We start from the raw sequence: 16,585 nt of genomic DNA, 5'->3' as shown, positions 1-16,585 counted from the left end.
AGTGGTAGAAAATGAGCCTCTTTCAGTTAAACTCCCAGAGTCAAATTAGTGGCCCTACAGAAAGCAATCTGTTGTTCAAACATGGGAACACTTAGGTGTGAGTGCTGTGTTATTATCCTTGTACCTCCTGAATCAATGACATTTCTTCCCTACAACACTTGTCACTGCATGCTGTTTTTGTGTTGTTGTTGTTGTTACTCAAACCACAGATAGGTCATCCGAGAACAAGAATGTCAAATGAAACACTCTCTGCACTCTCGAAGGTATTAGGCAATATTGAAACAGATGCAGAATGCAGAGGAAATGCTACTGGTAGCATTTCCAAAGGAATCAAGGAATTCTATTCAGTAATAAAATAGAAGGAACCACTGGCACATACAACATAAATGAATCTCAAAACATCATGCTGAACAAAAGAAGCCAGAAAGAAAACATTACATTTCTGCATGACTCCATTTACGTGAAGTTTTGGAAGAGGCAAAACTAGGGTCTGACGATAGAAATCAGAACAGGGGCTGCCTGAGGTGGGAGAAACACTGAAGATAAATATTGTCAACTCTTTTGAGGAGTTTTCCTGTAAAAAGTAAAGAAATGAGATTGGGAGGTGGAGCTGGAAGAAGTGGGAATAAGAGGCAGTGTTCTTGCAGGTATGTATGTTTTGTACGCTAACAGAAATGATCCAGGAAAAAGGGAAATACTGATGATGCAGGAGAGAAATGGCCCTGAATAGGTGAGGGGGGATTGGACCTAGCAGACAAGTGAAAGGATTGTTCTTAGCAGGGAGCATGGACAATTCATCCCCATTCCTGGAGATAAAGGAGTATATGGAAATAAAGTGCCCTTAATTCAGCACGCAGGATCTTTTCATGGATGATAACATGACTCAAAAGTGCACGTGTCCCCACAACTTCCAGGGAATGGAGGGAAGTATTTTAAAAAAAATAATATTTCAAAATAAAATTTTTTTTCCTTAAACCTAAATGAGATCTATGTATGCAGAATAAGAACACAGAAGAGTCTTTTACCTCTGCTGCCACTTAAAGCCAGCATTTCATCAGCTGAGCTGCTAAAATGCAAGAACCATAGGCTATTCAGTTTGGCCTTATTTTTTAAAAATCAATATCCCACACTAACACAAAAGCATACCCCCAAAAAAATGCATATTGAGAAGCAGATGTGGCTCAACCAGTTGGGCACTCACCTAGCACACAGAAGATCTCAGGTTCGGGTCCCAGTGCCTCCTAAAGAAGATGAGAAGACACTCCACTCACTGCAATGAGCAGAGGCCTAAACGAGCAGATGCCACAAGCCAGCAGATGCTGTAGCCCGCGGGGAGTGGATATGGCTCAGGCCACTGGGCACTCACCTCCCATGTAGGAGGTCCTGGGTTCAGTTTCTGATGCCTCCAGGAGAAGATGAGCAAACAATGAGCAGACAGACAAGAGAACCATCTGGGAGGGAGGGGGAGGGCTTAAATAAATAAATATTTTTTAAAAATACATAGAAAAGTTAGACTGCTATCTAAGAAAGAGTACAAGTAAAGATAGCTACATCTGATATATTAAATACATAGATATCTCAATATACAACATACAGATTAATCAAATAAGCCAGCAATTCTCCAGGCTGATCTCAATACTATGAGAGTCAAAAGCAGGCAATGTTTACGCAGCAATAGGGTCAAAGCTTCTTTATGAAAATAATACTGCCCCTTCTGCAAAAGCTTTAACTTAATATGAACACATGGGAATCATTGAAGTGAGGTCGCTTTGTCAGTGCCCTTCGAACAATAACACATGATAAAAGATCTTTCAACACAAACAACATCTTTGTCTTCATACAAGCTTCTTTGGAGAAGGAGAAAAATATGAATCATTAATCCCACAAATCACTAATCCTATGGGAATCTAAGAAGGAATGAGAGTCTTCAAAGACTACTACTGTTAAAGCCAAAACATTTCTAAAACAAATACATTATGCAAATCTCCTGCATTCTTGCCATGCCTGTGGTCTCAGCATAGTTAAGTAGAACCAGTCAGTGGTTTTGTTGCAGTAACCTTCCATCCAACTTCTGACACAAGCCAAAGCAGAAACTCATCTATCACTGAGTTAAGAGATGCATAAAATTATAAATAAGGGCATATGAGGATCTCAGGATTCACTGTTCTCTTTCACTGTTAAAAGTAAAACCTTTCCTTAGAATCCTGTAATCCTATGCAAGAAAGCATCTAGCTCTCTTAATAAAATAAAACCTCCATCCTTCACATCTAGCAGTGGAAAAATTCTGAAGTTCAGCTGGACTTCCCTAAGTGGAGGATCTCCACTGACATCCTGCCCATGATCTCCTCAAGTTCATGATACCATAGGATCATGGCCAGCATTAGGACTTAGCACATTTTATTATGACCTACTACTTAATTGTTTCTCTACTTCTACTCAGAGCATTCTGAAAGCCAAAATTATATCTTGTCCATCTCTGAATCCCCAGCATATGCAAAGAACCAAGCACTTGTAAGTACTCAATAAATATTTACTGAATAAGTAAGTGAATAGAATTTAAAGGCTCAGCCACTCTTTCCTTTGTGAAATGTCTCTCCTTATTGGCAACTGGGGTGATTTTAAAACACACCTGCAAATTCTTTGACATTCCTCCCTTCAAAAGGTAGAGCCTTATCTCCTCCCCTTGATTGTTAATCAAACATAGTGACTACTAATAACAGAATATGTCTTCCAAGGCTAGGTCATAAAAAGGATAGCTTTCTCATTCCTCTGAGAACGCGGGCTCTGCGAGAAGCCAGAAGCCATGTCATGAGGACATGCAGCCTGTGGAGAGGCCTACACATAAAGGTTTCCCACCAACTAACTGGCCATGTGAGTGAGCAAACCTTCAGGGACTGTGACTCTGGTCAATATCTGCCTGCAACCTTATGAGAGTCTCCAAGACAGAATCACCCACCCAAAGAATACCCAGATTCCTGACCCAAAGAAACTGTGAGAGATAATAAGCATTTATTGTTGTTAAGCCACCAATAATAAACATTTATTGTTGTTAAGTCACCAAATTTGTGGGCAATTTGTTATACAGTAATAGTTAGCTAATGTAGCAACCTTGGTGGATTTGGGTACTGTTTAACAGGAGAGTTCAAAAGACTTCCTTAATGACAACTTCAGTCCAGATACCTCTTGCTATGGTCATGCCATAACAATTAGTAGTCTTCTTCAGAATATAACCATTATATAACTAAGCGATATACAAATTCAAATATTCTATAGATCAAATTATACTGCCTTAAAATTTAACAACTATATTTCATAAAATGTTGGGAGATGATACACAGCACTAGCAAAATGAACCCTTTTTGGAGGTTGCTTTAGGTTTTTACATATGCAAATAAATAACTTTAGACCAATAGCCACCAAAACCTTTATGGTAATTTTCCCAAATTTTTTATTTTTTTTTAATCTATTGTTTTCATCAACATTATCTATATATTACTAGTGTACTATTTTTCATCTTTTAAAAAAGGTTTATACCCCAATTAGGCCAGGCAACTACATTTTATTCATGCTTCTATCCCTGACAGCTAACACAACAAGTAGTACATAGTAGGTGTTCAATAAAAGATAATGGTTGTCTTTTAGATATAGATCCTGCCTACTGGGCAGGGATTCCAACATAATGGAATTTTTTTAATCCAAAAAGCTTAATGATCTGAAAAGGCAGCAGTCAATTTTCATAGGGGATAGGGTACTAAGTATAGGAAATCATTTCAATGCTGTATTCTTAGGACACATTAACCACTTTTCTCTCTGAAACTAAGTATTTTGAGTGATTTAATATAAACGTATAGTGACAGTTGTGAACACTTCTTTTTTTTTGGCATAAGAACAGAGTCTGTTAATTGCCATGGTGCTTAAAATAGTTTCTAAGTGTCCTCATAATAGCATGTCACCTGTAAACAGGTTTCAAGCCAATGCAAATTAACAAATGGTGAACAGATGGACTAAGAACTGACTTTTGTCAAGAGAGAGTTAGCAAGAAACAGTTTTTGGCTCCAATCTTATGGGACATTAGAAAGACTTTCACTTCTTTCCAAACATTTTGCCTCAGTAGACAACCCATGCAGGAAAAATGACAAGTTACAAGGCCCATTAGACTTTAGAGAACCAAAAGTTGAGATTTGTAAAAATGACCAATCAATATAAGAGAAACAAGAGATAGTGTAATGTTTCTTAAGAAGCTTTTTGCAAAACAGTGAAAACCCTCTCTGACTTACATCACTAAAATAAGCTGTCCCAGTAGTCTCTAAAAAATATGGCATCTGCACATGCAGTATACAGAAAAAAACTTATCAGAGGCTGGTTGATTATATCCACGCTCTCATGGAAACAAACGTTAATTGTGAAGGAACCCTGAAAATCAGAAATGATGGTCTAAGAATGTTCACTGGTGAGAGTAAAGACCCTCAGGGAAGTCATCTCCTATTATTCCTCCCTCTCCCCATTTCATCATTGGACTTTTTCCTCCTCATTCTCTAAGTCTCCACCTAATGTCTCCTTGTAGAGGCCTTATTTGACCACCCTATTTAAGCAGTTTCCCCCACTCCGACATCTTACAACCCTATTTATTTCCTTTCTAGCATTAATCATAACTTGAAATTATTGAACGAAATGATTACTTTGTCTAGCTTTTTTCCCTTTTCCTTTTTTTCTTCCCTCCCCACTCCCCAATATAATGAAAACCTTCATGAAGTCGCAACTATGTCTGTCTTGCTCATGATGGTATCCCCCAATCAGTGCCTGCCACGTTGGCAGATATACAATATCTACTAAACAAACAAAATAAATGAGCTCTTGATCAAAGACAAAAAAAATGAGTGTTTGGATAGGAAATTTTAAAATATAGTTCATAGTTGAGGATATAAAAATACTCTCAACTCATTCCATACTGAATGAGTTTAAAGTCCAAATCAAGCGTTCTGAGAGCACTGACCCTTCTCAAAGGAGTATGTTAGCAGACAGAAAAGCTATCAGCACAGACTGATATTTTCACATTTCTGATTCCACATCACTGAGTAAGCACTAGCACTCATTTACCAACGCTTCTAGTGCAAAATAACCCAACAGATAAATGGATAAACCAATTGTGACATATTTGAAAGAATATTACACAGTAACAAAAAAGAACAAACATAGAACACCCTAGATGAATTAACAGATATTATGTTAAGCAAAAAAAAGTTAATACAAAAGTGTCAAGTTCCAGGTCAGGTAAAATTAATTATTGTTTAAAGAAATCAGAAATAGAATTAAACTATTAGTTGGAGGGGGAACAGAAATATAGACTAGAAACATGATAAAAAATCCTTACAGAACTCTAGAAGTATTCTGTGCCTTGATCTGTGTGGTGGCTACATAGTTATATACCTATGTATTAAAAAAAACATGAAGCCGTATACTTTATGAACTTTTACATTTCTGTTAGCCCATCAGTTGGGAGGGAAGAATATGTATTATTATTTTAATAAAAACAATGGAGCCCAACACTGATTCTAGTCCTGGCTTTCACCTGATTCTCTATGTGGTCTGTAGCATGTCAAAATGTGTTTCTCAGGTATCTCATTTGTTCTGCCAACTTTGAGATGTGATAAGGAAACAAATAATCTTTTTCATGGGTGAAAAAGTCACACACAAAATATGAAATGCAATACAGTCACTCCATAAAGATCTATATAATATGTTATCTTCATGCTTGGTTTTGGAACGCTTCACGAATGTGCGTGTCATCCCAACACATTCCAATTTTAGAATATGTACTGCCGAAGTGAGCACCATGCCTGGTTTTTAATCCTGATACCTTTTTAAAAAGAAAAACCATTTTGCAAAAATAACTCTCCAGTAGGCAAAACCAAGTGCAAATTGAGTCACTCGGGACAAACCTATCACTCACTGAGGTGGTAAGACGAGAGTCGTGGGTTGAGCCTTTGGTCTACGTTTAGCAGACACTCCCATCTGGTTAGCAGAACGTTTCAATGACTGCTGATTCAAAAGGCCGGATGCTAGACCTGCATGGTACTGCAACTGTTGAGAAAAACAAAACAGAAAGAAAAATAACAATTGGTAAACACAGGGCAAGAGCTATTAAACTACCAGTACTACCTCCTACCCCTTAAAACATTTAAAATAATTTCTAATATAGCTTGAATATTTTACATCAAGAATTTATTCATAAGAAGATAAACAGAAAGAAACATGAGTAGCGTTGTTCATCAAGCATTATATAATGATGAGGAACTATAAACAATCTAAATGTCCAACAATGAACTGGGAAATGGATTAAAATATGGAAAGAAATTTACACTCTGTTGAGTAAAATAAAAAGTTACACTGGGCACAAAGATATTCGAAAAGATTTCTCTAAACTGAATGGACTGGGAAAGAGTGTAAACTACAACATAAACTATAATCCATGCTGTGTAGCAATGCTCCAAAATGTATGCATCAAATACAATGAATGTACCACACTATTGAAATAAGTTGTCGATGTGGGAAGAGTGGGGGGTGGGAGAGGGTGGGGTATATGGGAACCTCTTCAATTTTTTAATGTAACTTTTTGTGTGATCTATGTATCTTTAAAAAAAAAAAAAAAGATAATTTTTAAAAAAAGGTAATTGAACCAAGGTTATCAGATTTCCCTAACATTATTTTAGGAGAAAATGGAGACATCTCTCATTTTTTCTGTCAATTATGAAAACAAAAATAAAATTCTTCACTAGGTTAATAGAGTATTTCTAAGCAATAGAAGTTGAGTAATTTTTACATCCTTTATTTTTCATTACTATTCATATATACTTTATGTAAAGTTTTAACACGTATGTCATTTTTTAAAAGGTCCACAAGGTTTTCTTAATGGCGAAGTCAGTTCTGAACTCGTTATTGTCACGCCGCTTTTGCTTATAATAAAAACCACATAACTTGTAGTCTACTACAGACCATGACCATGATATAGCTTGGTATACACAAATTCAAACATACCATGGGCCAACACTCAGAACCACAGGGCTACAATTTTCAATGGTAAGGTAAGTACAAACATCAATCATAAGAATATGCTCATGAATATATATTACAACAATGTATACAAATGAATATAGGATCATTTAAGAGAAGTGGATGGAAAAGTTAATTCATTTCCATGTACATGAAATTGGAACAATATAATGGGGGTAAGGAAGCAGCATAATTTAAATGGGCACAGTGTCAGCACTCTTTGCTTTGTTCCTGGACAAACTGCTGAGTTGCCAGGTTACTTAGGACAGATAATTTTATTCCTCTATTTTTTAACATGAAGATACAAAGGGTTTCCTTAATGACAAAGTTAGTTCTGGAAACTGCTGTACTTGTTATCGTTATCAAATTCTCAGTTTCTCTATTGGAAAAGAGAAATGACACTGCCTCTTTCTAAACACAATAAGACTTTTAAACTTTATTGAGTTACAATTTATAATGCACACATTTAAAGTGTACAGTTCAATGAGTTTAGACAAATGTATACACCACACCCCAATCAAGATGTAAAATAATTTTCTCACTGTAGAAAGTTTCCTCATGCCCCTGTGCAGTCAATTCCCTTTAATTCCTACGATCAGAATCTTCTGATTTAATATATAACCCATCATTCTCACTCATTGCCAAATGAAGCTTATATCCAATTTGACATGTGACAATGACTCTCACTTTCCTTTTTCAATCCCATCCTTTTGTATTTTAGATCATGAATTGTCATCAATCTTTCTATAATAAAATTATCCTTGAAAGGTGTTCCAATTTTGAACAGATGTATATAAAACATTCAACTGTGAAAATGCCAAACTAAGAATTTGGATTGAGACCATTTATAACATCCAGTATGTTTCTTCCTCTCTTCTCAAATTAAACAAGGTCTTTCAAGCATTTATTTAGAATTAACTAAATATACAAACAGTAATTCATTGTGAAGTTCTGAATCAATTTCTTTTCAATATGCTCTTTCAAGGCATAGATTTCCTTTGCAGAGTCAGCTACATTACAGCTCATAACAATGAAACTGGTGACCACCATATAAAAGGGGCTGGGCCACAGATGTAAAGGCTAATAACGTTCTGAAAAATAAATGGCCTCACCTGAAGCCACTGGGCTATACACAGAGAGTGAAGGAAACAAAACAAATGGAAAGGATCCACTCCCTAAAAATGGCTATAAAAATGAAGACATCTAGTGACCCAGTAAGACTGAAATGTCTGTGTTTGGAGCTTCCATACTGCTTTTTACAGGCTCTTGATTATAAAAGTAGAGCTCTTCTCAGAATGGAAAAGGGGGGCATAATTTGGCTCTAACAAGACATCTTAGGCCAATGAATTTTGCTCAAATTTGTTTTTCTCCTACAGATTTCTTAAATGGGAAATCAATGGAAGCAAGGGACAATACAAGCTTGAAAGACAATGTTTCAAAATGTCAGCTACTTGAGTTTCGATCTTCCTTACCAGAATTTGCAATGAGTGCAATATGCAAGGGGTTTTATGGAATTAAGGAGAAAGAGAGCTTGGCAGGAGCCTTTCCTGGCTCAAGGAATACTCTCTCCTTTTGGCTCTCCGTCTTTGTATCTTATTAGGGTCCATGCAAGCTCAGCCATTCTAACCCTGCTAACTCTTTGAGTGGAAGAGTCCTGCTAACTATGCAGAGTGGCAGGGTAATTTTGTCCACATGGCATCATTTTGATCACTTGTTCAAACAACCAAAACAACAAAACAGCAGAAATGCTACTGTTAGCTGTTTCTTAAAGGTTTCCTTTAAAATCTCTGCCATCTTGGATGCTCTCAATGTACACTGCACATGTGGATGGAAGGACTCATTCTCAAAAAGCAAAATCTGTCTTGAAAGCTGACTCATAATGAACAGCAACATTTGTTAATCATATATACGTATCTCAGTTTCCAGGAACACAGTTCTGTCAAGATCTATAAGGGGCCTATTAAATATTTACCAAACCATCTTTATAATGGGAGAAAAGGTCAAAGTTAATAAAACTGACAGGCAGCTCTTGTCCAGCTGGATTTATACATTATTTAAGCACCAAATACTCCAATCCATGAAACACAGTTTTGATTCAGAAGGAGTCTTGGTAAATATCCACATACCCAAAGATTGGGAGTTCAGAGCTAATTCACAAATTAACATTAAGAACATATCAACCCCCAACATAGTGCCATATATTTTCAATGACAGGTTCTATAATATTTTCTATAAAAATTCATTTCAATAAACATACTTCTCTCTAAATGTCTGTGTCATGGAAACAACTCTATTTCAATAAGCAACTTATAGAAGTTTTAATGTAATTTTTCTACCTAAGATTATTTCTCCACTAACCAGAATGAATAAAATGAAAGAAAGAAAGAAAACAATTTATTCTTTTAACTTCCACATCTTACAACTGTGGGGAATGGGAGTATTTATGTGGGGAATTGGGAGGAAGTTGGGCGAGTAGTTCTAAAATTGGCACTTGGTAGTAACAGCTATTTCAGTGGAGAACATTTCTCTCAGTTCCAATTTTCCTATCTATTAATTTCTACCGTCCATTTTTTCATGAATGGCCTCAGAATTTTCTGTCAGTTCTCAACTTAATGCCCTTTCTAATAAATCATGTCTAATAATTACCTCTACACCTGGGAAAACTTCAACATCTCATAATGATCTGGGGTAAAAAATCAATTAGAATTAGGAAAACCTTGATTTACTGAATATTTTTCAGAGTAATGCTGTTTTAATAATATTAAACATGTAAGACTCTCCAAGTGTTATCAGGAAGGGTCCTGGGAAACTTTAATGCCTACAATAAAAGCCTCTAAGGGGAAGCAGATGTGGCTCAACAAGTTGGGCACCCACCTACTACATGGGATGTGCCAGGATTGGTTCCTGGTGCCTCCTAAAGATGAGTACATGCCACACCCACCGTGATGAGCTAGGCACCACACCTGACACAAAGAGCAGATGCCATTAACCAGGAGATGCTGCAGCCCACGGGTAGTGGATGTGGCTCAGACAGTTGGGCCCCTCATGTGGGAGGTCCCGCGTTCAGTTCCTGGTGCCTCCTGGAGAAGGCGAGCAAACAATGAACTGACAGATGAGAGAACCATCTGGGGAGGGGGGTGGGATTAAAAAAAAAAAAAAATCTCATCTTTTCAGATGCAGATTAAAAAAAAAAACAAACCCAGAGTCTCTTAAAAAAAAAAAAAAAGCCTCTAGAACAGGGGTTTTTAACCAAAGATTTCAGGAGGTCTTTGAGCTTGAATTGAAAAAAATCACTAATTATCTCTATTTTTTCTGACCTCTAACCAAAATCCAGTATATCCTTCACCTATGAATGTATGTCATAAATAACAGCAGTATTCATTTCATATCACATTACAGTTGTTGCATAACTCGAAAAATCACTTACGCTCATCCATACTTCAAAATTACATTAGTTGTTAGACCCAATGCTAGCTGAGTGTCATAAAACTATCTGCTCTTACATTCTGAGAAGGGGTCTGTGGAACAAAAAAAGTTAAGAACCCTTCCCTGCTCTTTAATAAGCATCCTCTTGAAAATGTGCAACTGGGCTCTGCTACTAAAAAGAGGTATGTGATCTTACATATCTCACATCTCACTTCCCTCTCTGGAACACATGACTACACACACACACACATACACACATTATAGTTCTAAAATTTTATTGCTCTGTTTCTGAAGGAGTTATAAGGACATTTGGAAACACTTTAAAGCAGTGGAAGTAATGTCCCTACAATATTCATACAGTAAGCTTAACATATCTTTTTCCCATTGGCAGCTTATGTCTTCACAGAATCTGCTTTTAAAGAAGTCCAAACTAATGGGATCCAAATACAATTAACTTTAATATGCTTCAAATGATGAAACTAGGATTCAAATGCAAAATTTCTGGCTTAAATCTCCCTGGTTAGTTCTTCACTTGCTTCATGTGTTCCACATTGTTTTGAATGCTTCTACCTGCTCCAAAATAATTAAAGCAAATGTTTTGCAATGGACAGAAGTCTGAGTAGAAAATTAAGGAAATTCATCAAACCAATCATGTTCAAATATTAATTAAGCCAGCGGCATTCAATTAGGCCTAGTACTTAAAAGTGCATGGGTGTGCTGGAACCTCCCTGGGGTCCATGCTATACCATCTCATCATATGTAATATTAGTCTACCCATGCTATATAGCCTGAATTCCACTTTAAGAAAACCAATATTAAAAAATCTTAAAACTTACACAACAGATTAATCATGATATTATTCTTCTCACTATGAAAATCATTATTTCCTCATCAAAGGATTCACCCAGTATGGGGGGGAGAGGGTAGGAAGAGAACGGGACAATGATTTTTCTAAAGTTAAGATATAACTTACATTATTTTAGAAAGTCAATTTATGTATAATTACATACAAGTTTCTAGGAACACTAGCAAGACAAACTGGTGCTTCCAATAACTAAACCATTTGGATAAAGAACAGGATAGAACTAAGTTATAACAAACTCTGGCCAGCTAAGACCAGAGGACCACAGGAAGGAAGAAAAGATCAAGGGGTTAGAGAGTCCTACCATCTCCTCTTCCGGTCACCCCAGCCCAGTTTCCCTTTTCCAGGCATCAGAGTTCTACTGTCAATACTGGAATTCACCACCCAGAAAAGGCAGCCTTGTATTATTTCTTAGTCCAGAAGTAAAACTGGTCACCAGGTAGACATATCTCAAGGGCACAAACTCTGTTATTTAAATTACCCTGTAATCTCTACAATGTCTAGGATACAGCATTGCACACAGGCTATGCTCATGAATTCATCAACTAAGTGGAGTGGCAGATTAGTGAAAGGGCTATGGCCTGGCCTACAGCCAATTTAGAGAACAGGCTGGTTTCACCCAACAGTCCTCTTATGGCTGTCCTTTTAAGAAAGGAAGCACACTCCTTTGCAAGTGTTCACTATTGTGACAGATCCATGGAAGAATCCTCTTTTTCCTCTTAATCTAATTGTCCAAAAGTGGGTATGTCTGACCCTCAATGCAATCTTGAGTTCAGGAAAAGGTCTCCATATGGACTACACTGGGATTACTTCAAATCATACAAATCTAATGTCAGAGAAGGGCCTTAGAAATGCCACCCTCCCACCCAAAACCCACCCCTATTTTACAGGAAAAGATATTCCAACCTTAAAGAGGTCACTGGCCCCAGGTGACCCATACCATAAAAGAGTGGTAGGCCATACAGGGTTGGTTCACTTTACAGATTTTTTTCCTGTAGGGAAAAGTGTGTTATATCTTTCTAATCGGAAAAACTGTCATTTGTTATTTCTGCTTTCAGCACAAAAACAATGATTGTTCTTGGACCAGGTACTAGAGCACACTAAGGTAACAGTGATGTTTATATCCCTGGCATTTGCTGGCTTTTGTTTGCTCTCTTCACTCTGACCCTTTAAAGCACTGAGATGTTATATATATATTTTCCCTTTTATTGACTTCAATCATGTGCAAGCTAATAAATTTGAGGAAGTTTTAACCTTACCATTTTAAGATTTTAATAATACCCAGGTTTAAAAACCTTGAAGAAAAGAAATCAAGAAACCACAGAAATCTCAATACAGTCAGAAAATCTAATTTCTATACTCAGCAGTAACAAATTTAACCCTTCTAGCAACTTTAATCTTGTTCTATGATGGAAGCAATTGTGCTATTGCCTAATGGATGTTTATAAATTCTCATTTTTCAAGGCAACCCACATGTTTATTCTGCTTTTACGAAGGAGTTCTCTTTGAGAATTTGTGTAACATCTAATGGTAGAAACAAGGAAAAACATCATTCATGTAGCTAGAGCTGGCTGGCATGAGTACATTAAAAAATCCTTTCGAGGTGCAACAGAACAAGCCACAGCTCACAGCCACAATCTGAGAAGCATGACACCTGAATGAGTCACACAACATGGAACTGGGATGTGTGTATGTGACAGTGAGGGTAGCAATTGATCTGATATTCTCAGTCATAATTCCCTAAACCATTAAACTATTTCTGTGCAAAATATTGAAATCTTGAAACAAGCTGTGTGCAAAACCACGAACACTTCATCACTTTAAGGTGAAAAGACTTTTGCTTCCAGCTAAAGAAGAAAAAACATGAATGATGATAAAGCTCTATTTCTTCTTTTGAACAAAACTCTAAGGAAAGAAACAGGAAAGTGCCTGGTTTTATCTGTGCCAAGGAAAACACCACAGAAAAACACCATAAATCTAATTGTTTTGACTGGGTTTTATCTAAGTATCAGATATATAATCGGCTTCTTTCCTCCTTTTATCTCCTGCATCTTTCAAACAGCTAATATTAAAGAAAAAGAAAAAAAAAACTTAGATTTAAGCTTTTACAGGTAAATTATCTTTTTACTTGGTCAAAACAGCTTCAATAAACCCTAAGATGACAGCCTCCAATTTATTTGCCTACTTGTTCTTTACTGGGAAGCTAGGTTTCAGGCCTTTCAATTACTGTGAAAGCAGGATACCAAGAAAGGACTATGTTTCCTGCTCACTACAGCATAATTTACATGTCCAATACCATTTGGGATTTTTATTTTTCCTACATATTAATGCTCAAATGTCCAAACTTCATAAACTGTCAAGGAAGTAAATAGAGACAGTAGATAGCAGCTTATTTCTTTCTTAAATACTTATAATGTTTAGGGCTGTTTATAATTGTTCCACTGGAATTTCCCAAAACTCACACCTTTATTAATAGGCCTTTCTCCACAACTGCTCCTTTTTACACTACAGCTGTATGCATGTTATCATACTTCAAAAATGCCAATCAGCTGGAAGAGATATCACTCATATATCTGAACAGATTCGCTCAAAAAGCAACTGTGGGTGTGGCTAAAAATAGAGGCAACAATCATCGTAGAGATTATTTGTAAAGGAATAAAGAAGACTAAAGAAAGCAAAAAAGGAAAGATGAGCAGCAAACACTAGAAGAGGGAAAAAGACAGATAAATGTATACAAGGACTGCTGTATTATTCCGTTTCCTGTTAACCACCTCTCATTTCACATGGGGCTCCCACTCCTTCGCCCTGCATGGTTTCAGAGAGCAATGCACAGGGTCATAAAGAAAGATCATACTGGATTTTTCAGAAGACGCAGGCAAGAAATATACATAAGATTAAGGCAGAATTTGACAACGCACCAATGAGAGGTTATTAAATGACAGTGAGTGAGAACATTCCCTCTTAAAAGGAATAACACAGTGGGCAATCTTGTCCACCTATGCTCCTATTAGAGGAAGAAGCCCATGTCAGACAGACTATCATGTTCTTATCTCCAACTAAGCTTAAACCACCCCAGGATAATTATGCATTAACACACTACACATATATACCCAACAAAAACAGAATGTATACTTAACCATTCTCTGTTAAGACCAAACATACAAGTAGCAAGGCAGAATAACATATTCCTAAATTATCTTTATATACTTCTATCAGATTTACGGAATACTAGTTTTTAAATGCACACTCATTTTTTTTTAAAGGTTTATTATTTTATTTATTTCTCTCCCCTTCCCCACTCCCCGCCCCTCCCCCCCCCACCCCGTTATCTGCTCTCTGTGTTCATTTGCCTTGTGTTCTTCTGTGTCCTCTTGTATTCTTGTCAGCGGCACCTGAAATCTGTGTCTTGTTTTGTTGCGTCACCTTACTGCATCAGCTTTCTGTGTGTGCAGCGCCATTCCTGGGCAGGCTGCACTTTTTTCGTGCTGGGAGGGGCACACTCCTTCCGCGTGGGGCTCCCCTACGCAGGGGACACCCCTGGCAGGGCACTCCTTGCGCGCATCAGCACTGCGCATGGTCCAGCTCATTGCACGGGTCAGGAGGCCCTGGGTTTGAACCGTGGACCTCCCATGTGGTAGGCGGACACCCTATCCATTGGGCCAAATCCACTTCCCAACACACACTCATTTTTAAATACTAGTTTTTAAGGCCTAGGTCAAAAGTCTATAATGTTAAGGCCAGAATTATGACCAAGGATCCACTGTCAAACTGGAATTCTAGGGTATTATAAGTATTTCTCTCTGAAAATGGAGTCGGACATTGGCTACCTTGGATAAAAGCCCATATTGGTGAAATTTAAATATACTCATGCAATGCAAACATTTCACTAGTTACCAAAAGTCTCAATTAAGGCAGTTAGTGAGGTGGCAGGGAAAGGGCTCTTGTTGACATCTTATGCCTGACATTAATTAGTTCTAGGCTAGGCCCTAGGACACAAACATTTACTGATGTGTAATGCCTAATTTATGTGTTATTCTTCTCAAACATTCATATATGAGGTATGGGGAAAGAACTGGATATTCCTGTATACTAGATATCCCCCTGGATATTTCCCTTTGCCTCCCAAAAGAAATCAGAAGCTTTCAACTGAGAAATGTGTAAAGTGAGAACCACTGGACACTTTTGTATCACAATTCTGGACATAATGCATTCTAAGCACTAGTCATTTGCTAGTTATCAGTGAAAATATTTTAGTCCAAAAACTAATGAACATGATTTTTAAAAATTATCAATCTGATAAAAATAAAATTACAATTATCATCAACTTACTTTTTCATATGTAATATAAAGAAGGAATGGCTCTTCAGAACATAAAAAATGATTTCTACATGTCTCCTAGACAGTTTGGATTCGTTAGAGGGTTTATTTCACTCTTCTTTCATTCAATCATGAAATCTCTATTTCTGCTTTAAGTATCATTTAATTGCCATCAGCTTCAGCCCAATCAGTTCTCTGTGCTCCCTTCCATAAACCAATAGTCTGCTGAGGACACAACTGGCTGCAAATCAGGAATCCAATCAGCCTTCTCACCACCTACCTTGCTTCTTTGGGATATGAAATAGGAAGAGGTGAGGAAGAAGAAAAAGTAGTGCAGAAAAAACTCAGAAGGAAGAAGGGGAAATAGGGGAGTCATGTAACCTCAACTTTAAAAGATAAATAACTGTGATATCAGAAAGTGAAAGTGAGGAGATAGCTGCTTAGTTTGAAGGCATGCAAGAACAGGAATCAAAATATAGTGAGACATTTTAATGTAACATTATTACAAAGTCAATTAAAAAAAATTAAATTATAAAAAAAAAAAAAATATAGTGAGACAGCATTTAGGAAGACACATTTTTATTGATAATTTTTTTTTCTTTTTCTTTTGTTTGTTTTTATTTCTCTCCCTCCCCCCTCTCCCCCAATTGTCTGTTCTCTGTGTCCATTCTCTGTGTTGATAATTTTTAACAACAGTGTTATCCCTTCACGGGTGGGAGGAATAAGGCATGGCAGCTTTGAACTACAAAGAGGCAATGGCTCCAAGGAAACAACAGTTTTCCTTTGACTTTGCCATGAAGCAGGAAAGGTTAAAAACCTCTTGAGGGAAGCAGACTTGGCCCAGTGGTTAGGGCACCCATCTACCACATGGGAGGTCCGCGATTCAAACCCCGGGCGGGCCTCTCTTACCCATGTGGGGCTGGCTAAGTG

At 37.2% G+C, this 16,585-nt stretch overlaps 1 protein-coding gene across 1 annotated transcript in view; it reads right to left on the bottom strand.

The window, feature by feature from the left end:
• Nucleotides 1-16,585, bottom strand: part of MED27 (mediator complex subunit 27) — a 262,494-nt gene that overhangs the window by 176,730 nt on the left and 69,179 nt on the right. The window contains exon 3 of the mRNA XM_004468043.3: nt 5,951-6,081. Coding sequence (XP_004468100.1) covers nt 5,951-6,081 — 131 coding nt within the window. The remainder of the gene's footprint in view (nt 1-5,950; nt 6,082-16,585) is intronic.

The sequence above is a fragment of the Dasypus novemcinctus genome, chromosome 8 (assembly GCF_030445035.2).
Source record: "Dasypus novemcinctus isolate mDasNov1 chromosome 8, mDasNov1.1.hap2, whole genome shotgun sequence".
In the NCBI taxonomy this organism is placed as follows: Eukaryota; Metazoa; Chordata; class Mammalia; order Cingulata; family Dasypodidae; genus Dasypus; species Dasypus novemcinctus.
This window is presented reverse-complemented; position numbering and strand designations above follow the sequence as displayed.